General features: G+C 42.3%; 2 protein-coding genes and 1 pseudogene across 4 annotated transcripts; 2 read left to right on the plus strand and 1 right to left on the minus strand.

Moving 5' to 3' along the window:
* The first annotated feature begins 3,952 nt into the window (after window positions 1-3,952).
* LOC311129282 (high-affinity choline transporter 1-like) lies at window positions 3,953-7,815 on the plus strand (annotated as a pseudogene). The gene is made up of 9 exons: window positions 3,953-4,136; window positions 4,259-4,371; window positions 4,552-4,707; window positions 5,153-5,301; window positions 5,631-5,774; window positions 6,027-6,180; window positions 6,309-6,526; window positions 6,653-7,033; window positions 7,801-7,815. The product of its transcript is annotated as a high-affinity choline transporter 1-like (transcript).
* Window positions 7,816-9,226: 1,411 nt separating this feature from the next.
* LOC311129509 (uncharacterized protein) lies at window positions 9,227-14,358 on the plus strand. The gene is made up of 8 exons (XM_084161807.1): window positions 9,227-9,377; window positions 10,514-10,606; window positions 10,739-10,834; window positions 11,094-11,204; window positions 11,420-11,540; window positions 11,653-12,220; window positions 12,387-12,451; window positions 12,654-14,358. The coding sequence occupies exons 1-8, from the start codon at window positions 9,228-9,230 to the stop codon at window positions 13,856-13,858; spliced, it is 2,409 nt and encodes an 802-aa protein (XP_084017933.1). The 5' UTR covers window position 9,227; the 3' UTR covers window positions 13,859-14,358.
* A 3,356-nt stretch (window positions 14,359-17,714) lies between these two features.
* On the minus strand, window positions 17,715-23,963 carry LOC311129712 (uncharacterized protein). Of its 2 annotated transcripts, XM_084162120.1 has the most exons (9): window positions 23,851-23,963; window positions 23,116-23,318; window positions 22,947-23,036; window positions 22,682-22,777; window positions 22,097-22,207; window positions 21,862-21,985; window positions 21,356-21,566; window positions 19,770-19,819; window positions 17,715-19,657 (listed from the first exon to the last, which is right to left on the minus strand). In XM_084162120.1, the coding sequence occupies exons 1-9, from the start codon at window positions 23,906-23,908 to the stop codon at window positions 18,543-18,545; spliced, it is 2,058 nt and encodes a 685-aa protein (XP_084018246.1). In that variant the 5' UTR covers window positions 23,909-23,963; the 3' UTR covers window positions 17,715-18,542. The 2 variants fall into 2 exon arrangements, with proteins under 2 accessions (XP_084018246.1, XP_084018247.1); XM_084162121.1 differs by lacking the exons at window positions 17,715-19,657; window positions 19,770-19,819 and having other exon boundaries at window positions 21,232-21,566; window positions 23,851-23,950.
* Window positions 23,964-24,338: the final 375 nt, after the last annotated feature.

The following is a 24,338-nucleotide window of genomic DNA, read 5'->3' on the forward strand; positions in this document are numbered from 1 at the left end:
TGGTCACCTACAAACAAGCAAGATTTTTGGCTCTCACAGACCTGTAACTTCTTCTTTAAGAGGCTCCTCTGTCCTCCACTCGTTACCTGTATTAATGGCACCTGTTTGAACTTGTTATCAGTATAAAAGACACCTGTCCACAACCTCAAACAGCCACACTCCAAACTCCACTATGGCCAAGACCAAAGAGCTGTCAAAGGACACCAGAAACAAAATTGTAGACCTGCACCAGGCTGGGAAGACTGAATCTGCAATAGGTAAGCAGCTTGGTTTGAAGAAATTAACTGTGGGAGCAATTATTAGGAAATGGAAGACATACAAGACCACTGATAATCTCCCTCGATCTGGGGCTCCACGCAAGATCTCACCCCGTGGGGTCAAAATGATCACAAGAACGGTGAGCAAAAATCCCAGAACCACACGGGGGGACCTAGTGAATGACCTGCAGAGAGCTGGGACCAAAGTAACAAAGCCTACCATCAGTAACACACTACGCCGCCAGGGACTCAAATCCTGCAGTGCAAGACGTGTCCCCCTGCTTAAGCCAGTACATGTCCAGGCCCGTCTGAAGTTTGCTAGAGTGCATTTGGATGATCCAGAAGAGGATTGGGAGAATGTCATATGGTCAGATGAAACCAAAATATAACTTTTTGGTAAAAACTCAACTCGTCGTGTTTGGAGGACAAAGAATGCTGAGTTGCATCCAAAGAACACCATACCTACTGTGAAGCATTGGGGTGGAAACATCATGCTTTGGGGCTGTTTTTCTGCAAAGGGACCAGGACGACTGATCCGTGTAAAGGAAAGAATGAATGGGGCCATGTATCGTGAGATTTTGAGTGAAAACCTCCTCCCATCAGCAAGAGCATTGAAGATGAAACGTGGCTGGGTCTTTCAGCATGACAATGATCCCAAACACACCGCCCGGGCAACGAAGGAGTGGCTTCGTAAGAAGCATTTCAAGGTCCTGGAGTGGCCTAGCCAGTCTCCAGATCTCAACCCCATAGAAAATCTTTGGAGGGAGTTGAAAGTCCGTGTTGCCCAGCGACAGCCCCAAAACATCACTGCTCTAGAGGAGATCTGCATGGAGGAATGGGCCAAAATACCAGCAACAGTGTGTGAAAACCTTGTGAAGACTTACAGAAAACGTTTGACCTGTGTCATTGCCAACAAAGGGTATATAACAAAGTATTGAGAAACTTTTGTTATTGACCAAATACTTATTTTCCACCATAATTTGCAAATAAATTCATAAAAAATCCTACAATGTGATTTTCTGGAGAAAAAAATTCTCATTTTGTCTGTCATAGTTGACGTGTACCTATGATGAAAATTACAGGCCTCTCTCATCTTTTTAAGTGGGAGAACTTGCACAATTGGTGGCTGACTAAATACTTTCTTTCCCCACTGTATGTGATACAGTATCAGTAGCTGTGCCACTAGAGATCCTGGTTCGAATCCAGGCTCTGACGTAGCCGACCGGGAGACCCATGGGGCGGCGCACAATTGGCCCAGCGTCGTCCAGGGTAGGGGAGGGAATGGCCGGCAGGGATGTAGCTCAGTTGGTAGAGCATGGCGTTTGCAACGCCAGGGTTGTGGGTTCATTTCCCACGGGGGGCCAGTATGAAAAATAAAATAAAATCATGTATGCACTCACTAACTGTAAGTCGCTCTGCTAAATGACTAAAATGTAATGTAAAAATGTTTATACTGGGCATTACTTGAGAAGCTCGCTGAATAGAACATGAACAGGGTGGGACTCAAGTTGGGGAAAGCTCGATATATATTCAAATGCTTGGCGATATTGCAGCGCCAATCGAAGCTTACTATAGCTTCCAGCCCCTACTGGATTGGCTGTCGATACCAAGCAATACCTATCATGTTGTTGGCTTGCTAGCACCCACATGGCGAGCCACTCAGTGCGAAGATAGCGTGGCTATGTGAAGCATTGCTTGCTGGTAGATATTGGCCGTTATAGTGGACAGCCTCTGAGCGATTTAACAGTTTGCGTCGAGAGGCAACCAGAGTTTTGCAAAGCTAAACATTATGGAAATGATCATTAGAACATTAGAAAATGAGTTGAACTTTTGATGGACAAAACGGACAATGACTAATGCATATGCTTTATTTATATATATATGCAGTGACGGAAAAAAGTATTTGATCCCCTGCTGATTTTGTACGTTTGCCCACTGACAAAGGCATGATCAGTCTATAATTTTAATAGTAGGTTTATTTGAACAGTGAGAGACAGAATAACAACAACAAAATCCAGAAAAACGCATGTCAAAAATGTTACAAATTGATTTGCATTTTAATGAGGGAAATAAGTATTTGACCCCTCTGCAAAACATGACGTAGTACTTGGTGGCAAAACCCTTGTTGGCAATCACAGAGGTCAGACGTTTCTTGTAGTTGGCCACCAGGTTTGCACACATCTCAGGAGGGATTTTGTTCCACTCCTCTTTGCAGATCTTCTCCAAGTCATTAAGGTTTCGAGGCTGACGTTTGGCAACTCAAACTTTCAGCTCCCTCCACAGATTTCCTATGGGATTAAGGTCTGGAGACTGGCTAGGCCACTCCAGGACCTTAATGTGCTTCTTCTTGAGCCACTCCTTTGTTACCTTGGCCGTGTGTTTTGGGTCATTGTCATGCTGGAATACCCATCCACGACCCATTTTCAATGCCCTGGCTGAGGGAAGGAGGTTCTCACCCAAGATTTGACGGTACATGGCCCCGTCCATCGTCCCTTTGATGCGGTGAAGTTGTCCTGTCCCCTTAGCAGAAAAACACCCCCAAAGCATAATGTTTCCACCTCCATGTTTTGCAGAGTCATGTTTTGCAGAGTGGTCCTCTGTAGCTCAGCTGGTAGAGCACGGCGCTTGTAACGTCAAGGTAGTGGGTTCGATCCCCGGGACCACCCATACACAAAAATGTATGCACGCATGACTGTAAGTCGCTTTGGATAAAAGCGTCTGCTAAATGGCATATTATTATTATTATGTTTGACGTTGGGATGGTGTTCTTGGGGTTATAGGCAGCATTCCTCCTCCTCCAAACACGGCGAGTTGAGTTGATGCCAAAGAGCTTGATTTTGGTCTCATCTGACCACAACACTTTCACCCAGTTCTCCTCTGAATCATTCAGATGTTCATTGGCAAACTTCAGACGGCCCTGTATATGTGCTTTCTTGAGCGGGCGCTGCAGGATTTCAGTCCTTCACGGCGTAGTGTGTTACCAATTGTTTTCTTGGTGACTATGGTCCCAGCTGCCTTGAGATCATTGACAAGATCCTCCTGCGTGGTTCTGGGCTGATTCCTCACCATTCTCATGATCATTGCAACTTCACGAGGTGAGATCTTGCATGGAGCCCCAGGCCGAGGGAGATTGACAGTTCTTTTGTGTTTCTTCCATTTGCGAATAATCGCACCAACTGTTGTCACCTTCTCACCAAGCTGCTTGGCGATGGTCTTGTAGCCCATTCCAGCCTTGTGTAGGTCTACAATCTTGTCCCTGACATCCTTGGAGAGCTCTTTGGTCTTGGCCATGGTGGAGAGTTTGAAATCTGATTGATTGATTGCTTCTGTGGACAGGTGTCTTTTATACAGGTAACAAGCTGAGATTAGGAATACTCCCTTTAAGAGTGTGCTCCTAATCTCAGCTCGTTACCTGTATAAAAGACACCTGGGAGCCAGAAATCTTTCTGATTGAGATGGGGTCAAATACTTATTTCCCTCATTAAAATGCAAATCAATTTATAACATTTTTGACATGTGTTTTTCAGGATGTTTTTGTTGTTATTCTGTCTCTCACTGTTCAAATAAACCTACCATTAAAATTATAGACTGATCATTTCTTTGTCAGTGGGCAAACGTACAAAATCAGCAGGGGATCAATATCTTGTCTTCAATATTCATGTTTCTTATGGAAATTCTCCCCCCCCCCCTCGAAGATGGCACTCAACTGGCCTGGCCTGCTGTCGATTGGGGTGTTCTACCTCATTGTCCTCGCGACAGGCGTCTGGGCGTCAAGGAAGTCCAAGCGTGAGGAGAGGAAATGCACTGGAAACCTTAGTGAGGTTGCCATGGTTGGAGGGCGGAACCTCAACATCTGGGTCAGCATCTTCACTACCACAGGTGTGTAGTCAACATAACTAACTAGTAACATAAGATCCCCCAGATTTGAAAGTCGTTCAAGTATTGACTGAGTGTTTTTCAATGTTTAGTGGTTGTTCTGTGTGACCACCCTCTCTCTACAGCTACATGGGTGGGAGGAGGTTTCATCTTAGGCAATGCTGAGGTGATCTATGACCCTAAAAGGGCCTGGCCTGGGCCATCGGACCGATAGGCTTCTCCCTCAGCCTCGTTGTAGGTGTGTATGGTCATGTTATGACTCATAATAATGGCTGGAACGGAGCAAATGGAATGATGTTGTTGATACCTTTCCACTTATTCCGCTCCATCCATTAGACGTGCCCGTCCTCCTCAATTAAGGTGCCACCAACCTCCAGTGGTGTAGGGTAAATAATTCACAGTAAATTCGTGACTGCAGGTGCATTGTTCTTTGTGAAACCGGTCCGAGAGAAGAATTACGTCACCATAATGGATCCGTTCCAGGAGAAGTATGGGAACACGTTAACTGCTATTCTCTTTGTCCCATCACTCCTTGCTGACATCTTCTGGATAGCCTGTGTGCTCACTGCATTGGGTAAGTCAGTTGTTCTGTCAGCAAAATAGCCATCACAGCACATTTTAGCACGTGCCATGACACAAGCCACGTTTACCTGGTTAGGTCACGTGGAAAAACGATCTCTATCTTAGATTTTTCTGAATTAATCTTTGATATCATTTATTGATGAATAAGCAATTATTGTCCACCACCACATTATCCGGAAGCATGAGAATGAGTCTAAACTCTTACATAATTAGTTGGTGATGTTGGCCAACTCCTGATGCATGAATGAGTGCATGTGCATGAACCTGCACAGCATATCTGTAAATTATACATTGGATGAACTGTTGAGGCAGGCATTCTAGTGACATCATGGCACTCAGATCTCAGGGATGTTGTTGGCTATAGATTACGCACAGAAGCTTGCAAGCTACTAAGCTAGCTAGAATATGTGAACAATCTGCACAATGCTTTGCTCTAGGGGGAACGGTGAGTGTGATCATGGATATCCCATCACCCTTGGCTGTGGCCCTGTCTGCTGCTGTGGCAGTTCTCTACACACTGCTGGGAGGGCTGTATTCGGTGGCCTACACTGATGTCATCCAGCTCATCTTCATGTTCCTCAGCCTGGTGAGGACACTTCGTCCTGCAGTCTTAGAGAAAAGGGTTTCAAAAGCGTTCTTCGGCTGTCCCCAAAGGAGAACCCTTTTTGGAAAGGGTTCTACATGGAACCAAAAATAGTTATTCAAAGGGTTCTCCTATGGGGACTGCCGAAGAACCCTTATTGGTTCTAGGGTCAACGTGTTATAGTGAGTGAGTGCACCTGTGTGGTCTACTGTATGTATATACACGCCCAGATTCACTTCATTTACGTGTAGGGTTTCTGTATGGGAACTGCTTCAATATGTTTATTTATTCTTCCCTCTAATGGTTTTGTGGTTTTGGTTTTTCCCTTTCAGTGGTTTTGTGTGCCCTTCATACTGATGAGCCCTGCCTCAGCAGACATTACAGTCACAGCTGTGACAAAACTGTATCAGGAGCCATGGACCGGCAGGCTGAAGTTGGCAGATGCAGGGCGCTGGCTGGATGACCTGCTGCTGGTGGTAATGTCAGCTTAAAGTCACATTTCACTCCAATTTCACGGTTTGTCAGAGGAGTTCAGACCTCAAACGTGGTCTAATAACTAGTTGATTCCACATCACACACGTCTCAATCCCAAATGAAGACCCTGTCATATTCATTGTATTGTGTTACCTTTGTATTTTCTGTGCTGATTGTTTTCTAATTTAGGTCTTGTCACTTTTTGGATTTCAGCATTTTTAACAATGGTCCCTTTCAATGTCTCTCTCTCTCAGACTCTAGGTGGAATCTGTTACCAGGCCTTCTACCAGAGGGTCCTGGCCACAGCCACTGTGGCTCAGGCTCAGTTCACCTGCTATGCTGCCTCTGTCGTCTGCTTCATCCTCTCCATACCACCTCTTCTCATTGGTGCTGTGGCAGCATCCACAGGTACAGCAGTGTGTTCATCAAAATGGAGGAGTAGGCTTCATGGGAGGAGCCAACTCTGTTCCAATAATGTCAATCACTGGGAGTTCTGTAAATCTAATATGCTTGCTTTTTTTCTCTGTCTCACTTAGATTGGAACCAGACCAGTTTTGGTCTACCTACTCCCTTTGAGCAGGGCAAGGCGGGTATGATTCTGCCCATCTCCCTGCACCACCTGTGCCCGCCTTTCGTCTCTCTTGCTGGAATCGGCGCCATTGCTGCTGCCGTGATGTCATCGATTGACTCTGCCCTGCTGTCTTCTGCGTCCCTTTTTGCCCGAAACATCTACAAAAACATTATCAGCAAAAGGGTGAGACAAAGTTAGAGAAGCTACTTACAAACATCTTAGTTTATTCTATGTAATTATTTATTTGTAATTGTTTTCCACAAATTTACTGAATAGGGCCCTGCGATTGCTTTTTTGTCTTCATTTTAGGCCTCTGAGAAAGAGATTCTACTGGTTGTGAAGGTGTCCATCCTACTGTTCGGTCTGATGGGGGCGGGCTTGGCAATGACAACCTCCTCTGTGTATGTATTCTGGATGCTCAGTGGAGATGTGATGTACTCTGTGGTCTGTGCCCAGTTGATCTGCGTCCTCTTTCTGCCTGGGAAGGTCAATGGGTATGGTGCCTTGGCAGGCCTTGTGGTAGGGCTACTGCTGCGGCTCCTAGTGGGAGAGCCCCTGCTTGGTGTGCCCGGACTCATGCCCCTTCCCTGGGACAGCCTACATGATGACGGGCGTCTGCTGCATGTCTTCCCCTTCCGCACCAGCATCATGTTGGTCTCTCTGGCCACCATTCTGGTTGTATCCCGTTTTGTAACCTGCCTTTTCCTTAAAGGGCTCCTGCCTGACAACTGGGATGTATATGGACTTGGCCAAAAAAGGATGGTTTCAATGAAGGATATGGTAGATAAGGATCCGACTGAGAAGATTGGACTGAACACAAGGCAGCTGTACCCTATTCCTCATGCGAACAAAGAAGATATGAGCTCTTTACAATGGCCTGGGGTCCCATCATGTAAATAGTTACAGACCACGGCCAAAGGCCAGGAACAGGCAGGGCTCAAACACCACAGCACAGTTAAGACTCTTAATTCAATAAAGAATGTTACCTTTCCAAAGAAATTTAGCTTGTAGAAGGTACTGTTTCCTTGTTCTTGTTACTGGTATGTCATCATGTTTATGGTATCTTTGTATGAATATTCTTCAAAGGCTGTTTGTTTAGAAAGCAATACAAATATAAGCTAAATAACGAGGGATCAAGCATGAATCGACACCACCCTAGTTAAGTGGAAAAATAAGGTAAAACGGTGAACTGTCACTTTAAGAGTTAGTCTCCCAAACACATATTAACCCTAGTCCTGGACTAAGTAGCACTTTTTCAATGGAGATTCTCTGTATGCACTTTCTGGATCCTGAGTGTCTATATCATATACAAACTGGTGTTAGCCCAGTTAGCTATCCTATTTCTGTCTAGACAGGTCAATGAATATGGAGTATGTTTGGGCTTTGGGATAGGGCTTTTCCTTTGTGGCCTGTTTGATGTGCCCACACATAGTCATACCTCTTCTTTGCTCTTAAAGTGGAGGGGCACATAGTACAAGCCTTTCCCTTACTTCTCACCTTGGCCACAATCCTTCTTGTGTCACGCTTGGCAGGCCACCTTTTCCTTACTGGCTACTGCCCCATAGATGGGATTATTAATTAGGTCTGCCAGAAGGTGATCTTTAACGGCTGTGGCTGCTAAGGACCAGACTGAGGAGAAAGAACTGAATACTGTCAAAGAAAATCTAATTTCTTCCTTGTGCCTATATCTAAATTACAGTTAATTTAACTTTAGCTGATCAAATTAGTTGTCAATTAATCAATCCGTTATTTAATTTATTTAAATTGTATTCAATTCAATAAACATGTTTGTTTTTGTTAGTTACTTCCACCTCTCATCAAAAAGAAAAAAATAAACAGCTTCATGAATGATGTAAAGTAGGTTACTTTATGCACAGAACACGTGCAGCGAAAATGACTTTTATTTTGACAATTTTGTAGACGTTCCCACCCGGAAGTAGCTAAATACTAGAGAACACGTTTTTTCCCTTCTGATTTGTTCAAGCTTCTTCGAACAAAATCGAATAATAATACTGTATTTTTGTATTGACAGCTAGCTAGTTACATCAGCAGAATGGTGTAATGTTTTCAGCATTGATACAGTCATTTAGTAGACTTATAACACAGTAAAATATGGATGCTATGGGTATGTAGCTAACAGCCTCCTGTAGCTAGCCTAGTTATATATGGCTTCAAACTTGCTGTGGACATTATAGCCATTTTAGCACACAGTTTATTTTTGTGTGACCTGTTAAATGTGTGTCTATATGGCCCCAGCTAGCTAGCTTTGCAACCTGGTCTCAGAGCATGTCGTATTATTCTGTATGTAAATCCGGGACCTGCCATTTAATATGATATGTTACGTTTCGTATGGTATGTATTAATTTGTGGATGTCCATCAGCCATTTTGTATGATATGTTACGAATTACAATTCGTATTATATGTTACTAATTTGCAAAACGTACAATATGTTACAAATTATCAAACGTAAGCTATGTTACGAATTCTAGCTAGGTGGTTAAGTTTAGGAGTTAGGATAACGGGTTAGGGGAAGGGTTAGCTAACATACTAAGTCATTGCAAAGTAGCTAAAAAAGTAGTAAGTAGTTGAAAAGTTGCTGAAATACTAAAGTTGTCCGTGATAAGATTCGAATTCGCATTCGGTTGCTAGACATTTGCAGTTCGGCGCGAGACGACCGTTAGACCGATGATTTGATTCTGCGCATGAGCTTAGCTAGCCAACGTCGCCATCCTACAAGCAAGATCAGGGATTTCTATTGGAGAAGCAATTTATGCCTATCTCCATACTTTACTGTCTTTGATATTATTGTACATTCTTCTCTACGCAATAGATTACCCCCTCCCTTTCTCCTCCCTGCGCCTTTTGGTTCCACCTCTACGGCTCATGTCTGCATTTATGTGGAAGGTAGCACAACAGAGGGCCATCAAGCACTATGGAAAATTAGAGGAGTTTGTGACAGTGGTAACACAAACTGTTCCAGAACTTATAACTGACAGACAGAGGACATTGCTTCTTCTGGCATTAAGGGCAAGGGTAAGTAAATTCTGAAACTTACCCTGGCTGTAGAAATGTGTTTTACAATGTGTCAGGTGTATGAAGGGCCTAGCCCAAGATGTACTCTTAAGGAGCCTACCATTACACCTTAAGGTCCAATCACTGATATGAAAGGTAAGGTCCTTATGTTTCCAAAACTGTACCGCAAGCGATGCGTGTTAATGTTCAGAACGAGCGTAGGGGCTCTTAACAAAACTCCTCCGTACAGAAGACGCCTTTGTCCAATGAGTCTTCTGTGTAATGTAATGGAACTGAGAGTCATGATCAAGGGCTAGGCCGTGTAGACTTGACAGTTAATGCAGTTTTTGTATTCTGATCATGGAATTCCGAACACATCATGCATCTACACCTACATTTAAATGTGTCAACATTGTGTCCGGATTCCCTTTTCCTGCGCTATATTCAAATGCCAGTATTCATTCTGCAAACGGTGGAATGGGCAAAATATAATAACACAACAACAACTTGATGGCAGTAGTTAACTACTGTAGCTTACTAGCCAGCTAACCTCTGTAGCTAGTCAGCAAGCAAAGCTAAAGGGATTGCAAATGGGTTAGCATAACTCTAGCCAAACAAAAATATATTATTTTTCTAAATATTAGCTAGCTGGCTAGCAATTATGAGGCCAGCAACACGTTCCCCACATGCTAGGAACATATTTCCTCTAGCGTAATGAAATGGTGCCTCTCGGGTCCCAAAACCGTGAGGTGCTTATAACGTTGCCCACTGTATGTACTATCGGTAGCCTGATTGTGTCCAGACTGAGGAGAAATCCGCACACAATGCAGAGCCAGATCTGAACTCAATCATACCACAATGCAACTTTTGTGGGTCTAGAGCTGCATTTAGACAGGCATCCCAATTCTGATGTAAAAAAAATCATAAAATACAAAATTCGTCTTTTGACCAATCAGATCAGCTCTGCAAAAGATCTGATGTGAAAAGATCTGATGTGATTGGTCAAAAGACCAATTAGTGGAACAATTTGAGAATTGGGCTGCCTGTGTAAACACAGCCTTTACCTATATTTTCAATGCGTCTTCATATTCTGATAGCAAAGTCACATGTAAGTGTCAAGTGTAGACACGGCCAAGGATACGGTTAATGTTTTTCAGATAACTCTTCAGCTGATTCAAGGTGAGCATCCAGAGGACCTCAACAAAATTAAGATCCATCTTGACAGATTCTCATGCTGTGGTCTTTCAAAGGTGAGTTGGTATGGTATGTTCTTAAATGTGACGTAACTGCACTTTTCTGTATATAGGGTAAAATATATAAAATGTTCTGGTTGCCCTGCTTTTTGTAGCATTGTGTAGAAGTTGGTTGGATTTATGTTACAGAATAATGATGCACAGATAGATGCGTTGGAAGCAAACCTACTCAAGCTCACCAAAAACCTTCTTGAAGACCCAGTCGAGAGTATCCGGTTCTTCAAGGTATGAAACTGTTTATTCCCAGCTGGCTTCAATCTTAAGTGTGAATAACAACATTTCGTCACTGAATAGCAGGCATTATCAACCAGTTGAATTATCAAAAAAAGTTTATAGTCAATGTCTGACGAACGGTCAGTCTGCGCTTCTGCTATAGCAACTGCGCCAAGGGCAGCAACATCAATATTATCTCTCCTTGGATTGCGGACGTACTTGTCTGTCATACAAATTGTGGGACTCCTTTCACTTTCTCTCTCCCTCTCAGGCAGATTTCCCTGTGGTGTATGGCTGTGATTTTGACAGAGCTTTGCAGGCACTTGTTTGTCAGTCCCTCTCCAGACTAGAAGATCTGCTACCAGTGACAGACTTAAAGCAGGTAGAGAGCAAACCAAGGAAGATGTTCATATCACTGATATTCAATGCAGTCTTTATGAGCTCCATTTTGGCTCTATGTTTATCGTTATATCCTCATCTTTAAAATGTTGCATTAAACACATTGAGAGTGATGTGTGAGATATAACAGGATTTCTATGCTTTTGTTACACAGCCTTATTTTGGGTGTCCTATCTCAATCTCTCCTCCTTCCCATAGACTGCATCCTGGCTCAGCGCAGTCCCCTCTGCCTCTGATGAGTGTCTGCAGCCTCTTTCTCACACAGAGGACCTGCAATACCTGCTTCAGCACCACACATGCTGTGGAAAGTTAGACAAAAGTGCTAAACTAAGCTCCTTTATCACAAGACACATTGTGACAGACCACTACGTGTTAACCTTTCTGACATACTGACTTTTTACTTTACTGTCCTCTACCCTTGTGTCTGTCAGCATTTCCCTCCTCGGCAGAAGACTGCATCCTCGCTCCACTGTCCCTCCCTAACACAGTGGGAGTGGCATATGCCTCTGACAGAAAATTAGATGTCTTGCCTAACTTGGAAGGCTCTACCCATGTAAGCAGAGAGATGGAGGCTTTGTCAGACAGCAGAGATTACCAACAGGCAGAATCAAGAGCATGCTTCCATAGAAACCAAAACAGTAAAGAAGAAAGAGCGTCTACCATGGTTAGCGATGATGGTGAATGCACAGAGGGAGGTGTGGAAGAGGAGAATGAAAACATAAGTGCTGTGGTTTTTACTGAACCAAAGGACCAGAGGAGATGTGAAGGGACTGTTGGGGACCTGTGTGCTGCTGGAGCACCAGACCTCGCAGCCAACTCTCCAATGGTCACCTCCAGTGTGGCTCAAAAACCCTCAATATTTTCCCCCCGATTTACACTCAAAAGTAAAGGGGACCACAGAGTCAATTCCTCCATGAGACCTAGAAAGAGCCCAGGAGGGAGGATGGCTGAGTCCAGTGTGAACTCTGATACACCTCTGCTTGAATCCTCACAGGAAACGTAAGAGCAAGGTGTGTTGGAATTGTGCTTGTGAATTAGGTTTGTTTGACATACACCACTGACACATTCATCTTTACATTTGAATCCATTATATTAAACTATTGTTATCTACTGCTGTTGTGCATTAGTATTTAACTGAACATGCTCTGTGGATCCTCCCCCACAGGACTGGTGCTGAAGAATCAAGACCAGTTTCTCCAGACCACGACGACACAGAAGAGGAAAACAACGGTGAGACTTTTGAAACTTACAGTGGGGCCCCAAGGATTCCATAGTTGTGTAAATGCCCCAAGGATTCCATAGTTGTGCAAATGCCCCAAGGATTCCATAGTTGTGCAAAGGCCCCAAGGATTCCATAGTTGTGCAAAGGCCCCAAGGATTCCATAGTTGTGCAAAGACAATGGCATTTATTTTCTTGCTTTATTCTCCACAGAACCTGCTTCAGGGGAGTCTTCTCAGCTGTCTAGCTGCGCTCAACCACCACCTAGTGACGTATCACCATCCTCGGAGACCCTTTCCAAAGCATTGTCCACTGCACGGCGTATTGCCCACAAGTGCTCCCAGTGTGGAAGGTGTTTTATCTATCCATCTCAACTGGTTCAGCATCAGCGAATTCACACTGGAGATCGACCCTACAAATGCACACAGTGCGGAAATACTTTCAGTAATTCAACTGGGCTTTCAAAACACCACCAAAAACACTGTCTAGACGCGTCCTTCGATTGCCCCAAGTGCAGGGAGAGTTTCAGATCTCTCCGCAAGCGGTTCAGACACCTATCTACTCACACGTCCCTCAAATATCTGTTGTGTGGAAAGAGTTGCCGGACGACTTCTGATTTGCGAAAGCACCAGCAAACGCATTGTGTGACGCCTTCGTTCAACTGCTCTCTCTGTGAAAAACGTTTCAAGTTCCTGTCGAGCCTAACCAGGCACAACAGGACCCATTCTGTGGAGGGGGGGTATGCTTGTTCCAAGTGTGGGAAAACGTTTGGATCTTTAAGTGAACGGCTCCAACATAAGAAGACACATAGGGCACAGCTCAACTGTACGGAGTGCGGACGGAGTTGCAGTTCCCGCTCCGAACTAAAGAGTCACCAGCAAACTCACTCTCATGAACCTCTCTTCAAGTGGCGACACTGTGAAGAGAAATTCTTTGGGTCAGTTGAGCTGAAGATCCACAAAATAACTCATGCAGTGGACAAACCCCATCAGTGTGATGCGTGTGGAAAGTGCTTTGGCGCCTTAGCCACTCTTGTACTCCACCAACGGACACACACGGGGGAGAAACTCCACACGTGTCCTCACTGTAATAAGCAGTATATCTCCAAAAGTCAGCTGACGTCACACATGCGGACTCACACGGGCGAGCGTCCATACAGCTGCTCTTACTGCGGGAAGTGTTTCTCTCAGTTGGCTAATCTTACTGTGCACACAAGGATTCACACGGGGGAGAGACCCCACATCTGCTCTCAGTGCAAGAAAGGGTTTTGCTCAGTCGGTGACCTGCAGAAGCATGAGCGCTCTCACACCAAAGAGAAACCTTACAGGTGCACAGTTTGTGGAAAGGCCTTCAGTGTCAAGTCATTTGACGGTTCACATGCGCAGTCACACAGGAGAGCGCCCCTACACCTGCCCTGAGTGTGGAAAGAGTTTTGCGCAGAGCTCTGTGTTAACTAATCATCAACTCACCCATACAGGACAGAGGCCATACCCATGCCATCACTTTGGAAAAAGTTACACCCGTCTCACACACTTGAAGAGACACCTACAAACACACACTTGAGGGAGTACGGGGTGTTTTCCTGTTTTGGTTTAATTCTGTAAAGCGTTACTTCATGGAATTAGTGCAGATTGCTGTCTGTCAATGTGTTATGCTGAATAACATCAATGTATGACTGAAAACCATGCTCATTCTCATGCCTTTTTCTCAAACTGTAGTTTATTGTGCACATTACTGCTAACATGGATGGAAAGTAACATTTCAAAAGATAAAATAACCTCTTTCAAGTTATGTATAAAATAAATGAGGCATTTTATGAGATTTTCTAGCTTGGGCCTGCTTCTCTCTGGCAGTTTGTGGTTTGAGTCTGAGTTTCTTTTGAATGTCTTGTAATAAATGTCTGCGTAAAAACCAATGCAAAAACTGAAAATACTATTTTAACTTTTGACTGCAACAATTAATTTAGTTGTCGTCCTGCAGCTCTAACATTATGGCACAGTTCACTCATTCAATTCAATTAATTATATTACCTGATCTAAAACATTTAAAAAGGGGAAAAGGTTGTCAAAATATGGGCCTAATTTAGATACTAGGCCTACTGTAACAACAAATGTGAGATGTTTGCCCATTTGAAATGATTTTAACGAACAATGAAATTGGTTGATATCATTGAGTAAAGGTTCATATTCATCAAAAATAAAGACAGGAAAGTATTTAATTGTGGAATATTACAAAATTATATGACAACACATTATATGCACAAACTATGTAGAAGATACTGTGTCTGGAATGCACACCATTGGCTTAATCAGTGGGTCATGTAATTGAGGTTAGCTACATCTGTAGCCAATATGTAGTTTATTAGTTAAAGTAAAGAGAGGGAGTTTAAGGACGCTTGCAACTGAAAAGGTACCGTTCCCTTTGAATTGTATCCATTGTCTCAAACAATATGAATATAGGTTGGTTACCACTGTATTTATTGTCTTCCTTCAATGCAAATGAAAGCTGCTATACAGTAGGCTTAATTTATTATATTCTACCTTACCTATTCTATATATAATAAGAAGTTGGCTTAATTAAAAATAATACACAGAGACAGTTGTGTCAGTAAATGTAAATATCGTTTTTTTTTATTAAACTTGTTAATAAACAGTTGATATATTATAAGTGGAACACTTAAACTGCTACAAATGACATCTACATTTCCGAATGAAGATAGGTCTTTTAGCAATTACGAGTGTTTTGTAATGTTATACGTAAGCTTTTGTGCAGGGGTGTGAGGCGTATTTATGGCTTATGGTCATGTGTATACAGGCCACTTTCAGTTGCCAAACTTTGCAGATAGAAATGCCATGAATAGAGCCGACATGATTCCTTGTTCTTCATGTCGGAGAGGCATGTTTGTTTTACGTTACATATTTCTATCTGAACGTTTCAAAACTAACTTGTGACCTACTGAACGTGCCCCTAGTATGTGTGGTAGCTCTGTCATGGTGACTGCACTATACCCAGGTATGGAGTTCCTGCTACAAAGGCTGAGTTTACACAGGCAGCCCAATTCTGATTTTTTTAGTAATTTATATTTTGACCAATCAGATCAGCTCTGAAAAAGAGCTGATGTGAAAACATCTGATGTGATTGGTCAAAAGACCAATTAGTGGAAAAAATATCAGAAAGGGCTGCCTGTGTAAATGCAGCAAATATGAATTTCTGTGCCTATATACGGAAGTGCCTGCCAAACGGCCACATTCCCCATTGACTGTGGATTGGATATGTCGTCTGATTGGTTGGGAATGTCCTCCCAAGCCCACTTCATCATATTTGATTGAGATATCTAGAAAATATAGTTTTTGTAGGCTCTGATATCTGATTGGATATGAGTTCCTTTGTTCCACTGTGTCATTACCAGTATGTCACCCCTGGGCCCAGGTAAAAAAAAAAATCTATATGGATTTCATAGAAATATAATGAATAGAACGGGAGTCCCTATTCAAGTAAATTATTAATCTGTTCTATTTCTATGCATTTCATCCTATCCGATAGGTGAAATCCAGATAGATAACTTTAGAAAGACTGGGCCCTGATGATTCAGAACCATAATTGTTAGTGAAAACAGTAGATTTGATATAATACACAACCAACTCTTACAGTGCAACTGCAAAGGTATTCAAGTCTACAAAGGTGCAGTTAAAAAAAATAAAAAAAATATGGCCAGGTAAGCTTTCTGAAGGTTAGAAAATGCCCCCACTTTACTTTTTGGGTATTTTGTGTTTTAATTTGCAGAAATCACTTCAATGAGACCATTTGCAAGATTGACACACAGAAAAGAACACCAGGAAGAACAAATGACAAACGTTCAGTAGCAGAGGAGCGATGTATCTCATACCTTTACCTTTCTGGGTGTTCAATACAATCACCAGCATTACTTTAGCATCGTGAAGAAGAATTGTATATATTTTATTCACACAGAAGATATCGCCATTCTTCTAGGAAACTGGTCCTGAGGTCCATAGTGTCGGTTCTGGATGAGCCACTACCCCCCAGCTGGAGGACTCAGTCCCAACTCTAAGCTCGTCTGCAGTGATGTTGTGGTAAAGCAAATAGATGGGTAAACTGATCGCGGTGAAAAAAGTAACGCTCCCTATACTTTCAATGCATTTTTCCACAAAAGGTGGGTAAACTGTCGGGCCCCCCCCCCCAAAAAAAAAACGTCCTCTGTAGTAAACAACTTCGAAGAACCTCGGTGAAACCTGTATGGCTGCGTTTACACAGGCAGCCCAATTCTGATATTTTTTCACTAATTGGTCTTTTGACAAATCAGATCAGCTCTGATAAAGATGTGATTGGTCGAAAGACCAATTAATAATAATAATAATAATAATAATAATATGCCATTTAGCAGACGCTTTTATCCAAAGCGACTTACAGTTAGTGGGAAAAAGATCAGAATTGGGCTGACTGTGTAAACACATCCTATGTGAACTGTGTTGATTGAATCATGTTGGTTATGGATGGGGTGATAGTAATATCTCTGTTTCAGCTTATATGTTTTACCCACTGCAAAATGAGAACATGTTACTGATAGAAGCAAAGGAAGATACAGGTAACTGCCAAAAATCAACAGTGTCTTAATAGGGCATTGGGCCTGCCAGAACAGCTTCAATGCCCCTTGGCATAGATAGAAGTGTCTGAAACTCTATTGGAGGGATGTGACACCATTCTTGCTCAAGAAATTATATAATTTGGGGTTTTGTTGATGGTGGTGAAAAAGCCTGTCTCAGGTGCTGCTCCAGAATCTCCCGTAAGTGTTCAATTGGGTTGAGATCTGGTGAGACACATCCTTTAAACCCCCTATGCTTCTTTGAGACCCCTCTTTCAAAGTCACTGAGATCTTTTCTAGCCATTGTAGCCAAAATAATGGGCAACTGGATGTTTTTATACATGACCCTAAGCATGATGGGATGTGAATTGCTTAATTAACTCAGGAACCACACCTGTGTTGAAGCACCTGCTTTCAATATACTGTATATTGGTCATTCTGAGCTTTGTTTGATTGCACAAAGCCCAGCCGGGGGCCCTCTGGCGTCCTCTGGTCTACCCAGGACATCTAGGGCAGTCCCGTCCCAGTTCTGAACAGTCACCTGTATGGTAACCCTGTCAGCCAGTGCCAGATGGGAGCACACCAGCATGTCATGATGACTAAAATGCTTGACTCAATCCATAATCTACTTTAATGTTTTGGAATGGCACCATGTTTACACAAAGGCTAAACGGTTGGCATTTTAGATGGATATGTTTATTGATATATGAATGCACAACTCAATTACAGAAGAGTAGATTCTGCCGACTATACTGCACTAAACAGCACACTAAATCACTATATCAACATGGAAATAAATCCAGGTGCTGAACATTTCAACAATTTCACCAAAACTCCATATAACGTTAAGTAAACAAACAGATGGAACAGCCTCAATATGTACATAAGCTACTCCACTGGTTTTCATCCTTGACTATTATGCAGTGATTTTAAAAGGGCAACTTCACTATTTAACAACTTAGTGTTAGATGGTTCCTCACCTTGAAAGTAGTCTATGGGCCAGGAAAACCTGTAATCTATGGTTCAGTTTTCTTTGAGCAGCCACTACAAACTTAAGCTAATCTTAGCCACCGCTAACTACAAATCAATGGGAGTGATATGGGCAATTGTGCAATTGTTCTAAATGTAATCCAATATTTGGTTTGGACATTACCATAAGGTAATTTAGCAATAAAACAATTTTAAAACATTTCATGGATGCCCATATCACTTCCATTGATTGTCAGCTAGTGGAGTCTCAAGTTAGCTTGTTAGTTTGTAGTGCCTGTTTAAAGAAAACGGAAGCATGGATTACAGTGTCTCCTGGCCCATACACTACTTAAAGGGTGAGGAATCATCAAATTGTAAATTACTGAACTTCCCCTTGAATTGGGAAACAAGGCTTTAAAGTGTTGAGGATATGATAAATTAGTTTGGTACTGGGTGTACTTCCTGCATTTCCACTAATGCCACTATTACAAAAGCTCTACCAAAAAACACATTGTAAATACACACTACAACTTTCAATGATTTTTCTTCATGTGATAGTTCAGGTGTGAACTGCGTTTGTAAGTATTTGGGCAACGAAGACATGAATATGGCCTCTCCCCTGAATGAACTAGCAAATGTTTTTTTAAGCAAGTTCTCCGGATAAAACCCCTTCCACATTCATTACAAGTGTAAGGACGCTCTCCCCTATGCCCACGCATGTGGACAACTAAATGGCTTGACTTAAAAAAACGTTTGTCACACTCTTTGCATTGGTAAGGTCTCTCCCCAGTGTGAAAGCGCTGGTGTACCTGCAGATCCCCTCCTGATGGAAACGCCTTCCCACACACAGAGCACATGTAGGGTCTCTCCCCTGTGTGGAGCCTTATGTGCACAGTGAGATTACCTTTCTGAGTGAAACATTTTCCACAGTAGGTGCAGGGGAAGGGACGATAATTCAAATGAGTACGCACGTGATCCTTGAGGCGTCGGTTTGTTACGAAGGACTTTCCACATTGGTGGCAATGGTGTGTTTTCGGAAGTTGCAATCCTTTCTTCTTTGGAAGGTGCGACGATGGCTTCAGATCCGACCTCTTGTGGGCTTCCACATGGTGCACGAGGCTGGGCAAGTTGCTGAAGGTAATTCCACATTTGTGACAGTCAAGCGTTTGGGCGACACTGTGACTTTTTTCATGGGCGTCCAGTTGATTCGATTCGGGAAAGCTCCTTGCGCAGTGACGGCACTGGAATGGATATTGCGGTGACGTCTTAAAACTCTTCCCGCTTTGTGGACAGATGTACATGGATTCGTTGTGTGGACACTGGTGTCTCAATTTCTCACGCAGAGAACCAAACTCTCTCCAGCACTTCAGGCAGCTAAAGGCAGTGCCCACACATTGCATCCTCTTATGATTTGACAGACTTGTATAGAATTTGAATCTATTACCGCAGTTGGAGCACTTGTATGGATTGTCCCCACAGTGAATTTGCTGGTGTTGGACAAGTTGAGACTGATAATTAAAGCACTTCCCACACTGAGGACACTGGTGGAAAATGTTCATGTGTGATGAACTGGAAGTAGATGGGGCACACTCATTGGAAGCTGAAGAAAGGGGAGTCAACACCTGAAACGACACCCCTGCAACGGTGTCTGTGGAAAAATGAATAAAAACATTGACGTTTCCCCTACCATTACCCTACAATGGTCAACTGAGGCTTTCCAAAGGGTAAATGTGCTTGACTAAAAGATTATGAGGTCTCACCTGTATCACCACCTTGCATGACACTGGTAGGAGAAAGACCAGAACCAGCCCTGTGAAAGGCACAAAACAGAAATGCAAATTGATGACCATTACTAAGTCAAGTGGTAAAGTTGTTTGATGCACTGTTTCAAACAACAAAAATGATAAATGAATTCTCACAGTGTCTTCAGAAAGTATTCACACCCCTTGACTTATTCCACATCGTTGTTACAGCCTGAATTCAAAATGAATTCAATAAAAAAAAATCTCACCCATCTACACACAATACCCCATAATGATAAATGTTTGTACATTTATTGAAAATAAAATACAGAAATATTTAATTTACATATGTATTCACACCCCTGAGCCAATACTTTGTAGAAGCACCTTTGGCAGCGATTACAGCTTTGAGTCTTTCAGGGTAAGTCTCTAAAAGCTTGCCACACCTGGATTGTGCAACATTTGCCCATTATTCTTTTCAGAATTCTACAAGCTTTGTCAAATTAGTTGTTGATCCTTGCTAGACAACCCTTTTAAAATCTTGTCAGAGATTTTCAAGTAGATTTAAGTCAAGACTAACTCGGCCACTCAGGAACATTCACTGTCTTCTTGGTAAGCAACTTCAGTGTAGATTTGGCCTTGTGTTTTAGGTTATTGTCCTGCATCTCCCAGTGTCGGGTAGAAAGCAGACTGAACCAGGTTTTCCTCTAGGATTTTGCCTGTGCTTAGTTCCATTGAGTAATGTGTTGTATTGTACTTGCCCCAAACATAACACGTTGTATTCATGGACAAAAAGTTCGCTTTGCCACATTTTTTGCAGTATTACTTTAGTGCCTTGTAAACAGGATGCATGTTTTGGAATATTTTCTTTTCGGTACAGGCGTCCTTCTTTTCACTCTGTCAATTAGGTTAGTATTGTAGAGTATCTACAATGTTGTTGATCCATCCTCAGTTTTCTCCTATCACAGCCATTAAACAAACTATTTTAAAGACATCATTGGGCTCATGGTGAAATCCCTGAGCGGTTTCCTTCCTCTCCAGCAACTGAGTTAGGAAGGACGCCTGTATCTTTGTAGTGACTGGGTGTGTTGATACACCATCCAAAGTGTAATTAATAACTTCACCATGCTCAAAGGGATATTCAATGTCTGCTTTTTTTCATTTGGACCCATCTACCAATAGGTGCCCTTTGCAAAGCATTGGAAAACCTCCCTGGTTTTTGTGGTTGAATCTGTGTTTGAAATTCACTGTGCGACCTAATTGTATGTGTGAGGTAATCGTTGAAAAATAATGTTAAACACTATTATTGCACAGAGTGAGTCCATGCAACTTCTTATGTGACCTGTTAAGCAAATATTTACTCCTGAACTTATTTAGGCTTGTCATAATAAAGGGGTTAAATACTTATTGACTCCAGACATTTCAGCTTTCATTTTTTATTTATTTGTAAACATTTCAAAAAACATAATTTCACTGACATTGTGGGGTATTGTGTGTAGGCCGGTGACAAAACATCTCAATTGAATCCATTTTAAATTCAGGCTGTAACACAACAACATTTCGAAAAAGTCAAGGGGTTTGAATACTTTCTGAAGGCACTGTACCTTTTCTGTGCTGACTCGTCCTCTACATCTATGTCATCTTCATTCGCTTCATCACAGGTTTCATCGCAGCCTATAATATCTCTTGTGCTCCCCATTGCCACTAAATGTGCTGTCCTCATATCCACACCAGTGTCCAGATTGGTACGGTTTAACTGGTCAGGGAAGGCATCAGATTCAATATCTGATTCCTGAGGAATGTCAGAGGAGGAAACTGCACACAGACAAAAAACAAATACGTTAAAAAGAAACGTAATATCTGCTGGGCTGTTCTGAATACTTATCTCATATCCATAATTTACATTTTAATCTGTCAAATTGTTTATTATTTGGCTAATCCATCCAAGTATAAATCCCTTTAAAATGAACAAGAAAGGTAAGGAACATGGTGAGAGGAACTTGCTGCACATAAATAATCTTATTATCCTCAGATGCAGTTGTTTCATCAATAAACCTTATACGACCATGTGGTACTAAAATGATGCATAAAAAATGTGTACTTTTCTTACTGTTTGTGTACAATGTTCTGCATTGTTTGTAATTCTGGAGCAGAAACTGGAGATCTTCTGAGTGAGAGAAAGACTGCAGGCATTCATCCAGGCCAGAGGAGCCAGCACTCAGCAACAATGCAGTCTAGTGAAAAGAGGGACACAAATAAAATGCCAAAATAGATTCCAGGCCAACTACAGTTATTAATTTGAATGCTGTTGTCTCAAGACTGTCTTACGAAAGTGATTTCTGTACCTGCTTAAAGTCTGGTAGTGTAAGCAGCTCTTCCAACCGAGTGAGGAAGTCACAGACCAGTTCCTGAAGCGCTTTGTCAAAATCAGGTCTGAATTCCTCAAGGAACACCACCTGAAAAGATGATGGTGAGTCAGTGAGATACTGCAAAAGGGAAACAGTTAGCCTACTTAATGATTGGTTTGTAGACCCTGCATGATCCTACTTTGGGTGCCAAGTATTTTTCTTCTCTCTTGCCAGGGTCCGCTAGTCATGATTTATCATACAACAAAATGCTATTTTTCAAGGACATTATTACTAGGTTCCCCCTGGCTGTACCATCGATGCCCCCCTCCAGTCAAGCCATATGGCAGACACTGCCTTTACAAACAGCCTCAACTCCCTATCTGAAGCTGACTAGACACCATTAACTTTCCATTTTGATAATTTGTTGTTCCGGTTTGTTTTGCTTTTGAAGCGTTTTGAGATTCTATTTTGTAATGAGAAGCGCTATATAAGCTAAATAAGTTATTATTAGGTTGAGTCAGGCTAAAGAAAACAGTCAAGAAAAACAGGTTGAATACAAGCTTGACATGAACAGCTACTTACTTGAACGAAGTGTTCACGCTCAACTGGATCTGTAATCAAGCTTTGGGTGAGCTTGGCAAAGTTAGCTTCAGGCGATTCCATGCCTGCATCATAGGACTGTAAAACAATGTGGGAAACAAACCGAAAAAGGACAGTCATTTTTATACTTGGTGTTAAAGGGGATGACAACTGTCCCACAACTGTCCATACCAACAAACTTAAACTCTTGATTTTAATGTGGCCGAATTATCAGGGTGTTGTACTAGCTGACATTTGATTTACCAACCTGAACCTGTGCAAGTTGAGAAGACTTTATAGAATAAAGGAGGGTTTGGAGGCTGACAGGGTGTTCAGCAGAAAATCGCCCCAAAGTTACCTGCAAGAAAAGTGGTGATGCAGTCTGATACTTTGCATAAAACTATTCTCAGCACTTCACCCATTTAAGTGATCCTTACCCTTGCTCTCAGCCCCAAAATAAGGAGGGTCCTCTGTCTGTCAGTCATAAGTTCTGGGACAGTTTGTGTTACCACGGTCACAAACTCCTCTAATTTTCCATAGTGCTTAATGGCCCTCTGTTGTGATACCTGCCACATAAATGCAGACATCAGTCGTAGAGGTGGAACCAACAGGCGCAGGGAGGAGAGAGGGATGGGGGAATCTATAATGTGAAAAGCACAGTGTGTTAGCTAAATCAATTACATTTAGTTATGCATATCTTAGCTACCGTTATGTCATAATTACATTGTCATAACAAATGTTATAACATTCCGAGCAGACAATAGCTTGCGCCGAATGTGTACGTGTGGACACTCAATAACATAATAATAGCTAGCTAGCTAGTCAATGACATAATATATCAAATGGCACAGCTAGCTAACGTTAGACATACAATAGGTTTTGCTAGAAACCGCACAATAGCTAGCTAGATAGCCAGCTACTTCCTTGACGTCAGGGTCGTTTTCACTAGACACCAAACGATAGAAAACTGACCGAAACGAGGAGGGACGACCCGAACTTGTCCAATTAGAAACGCTCGTTTACATGTTCCGTTGCAAAACGTTTAGCTACGGTTTGCACGGTCATAGCTAGGTAGCGACCTGGTTATTACGCCCAACCTAGGTCAGAAAGCTATCTAGCAAACACAATATTGTTTTCTATCTTGCCAGTTACCACGAATACCGTATACATACCCATTATGGCCCATGTGCCAATCAGTATCTTAGCTACCTTAGCTAGTGAGCGCCGCATGACACTGTAGAAAGTAAATCTAGCTAGCTAACGTTACCACCATAAAAGAGGATGTGAAACCTTTGCCACCAAGTACTATTTCAACGTCAGCGTCCAAAAATTCTTCAAAATAAAAGTCATAAATTATGCTAAATGTGTAATATTTAAAAATAATATAATATGCCATTTAGCAGACGCTTTTATCCAAAGCGACTTACAGTCATGCGTGCATACATTTTTTTTTTGTATATGGGTGGTCCCGGGGTTCGACCCCACTACCTTGGCGTTACAAGCGCCGTGCTCTACCAGCTGAGCTGCACTCACTAACTGTAAGTCGCTCTGGATAAGAGCGTCTGCTAAATGACTAAAATGTAAAAAAAAAATGTGTCCCTATAAAGGAAAACTATGGAGGGGTAGGGCTTACATCTGCTATTTTTAGGTATATACTTAC

This window comes from Coregonus lavaretus (assembly GCF_964263955.1).
Source record: "Coregonus lavaretus genome assembly, chromosome: 5".
NCBI classification, from domain to species: Eukaryota; Metazoa; Chordata; class Actinopteri; order Salmoniformes; family Salmonidae; genus Coregonus; species Coregonus lavaretus.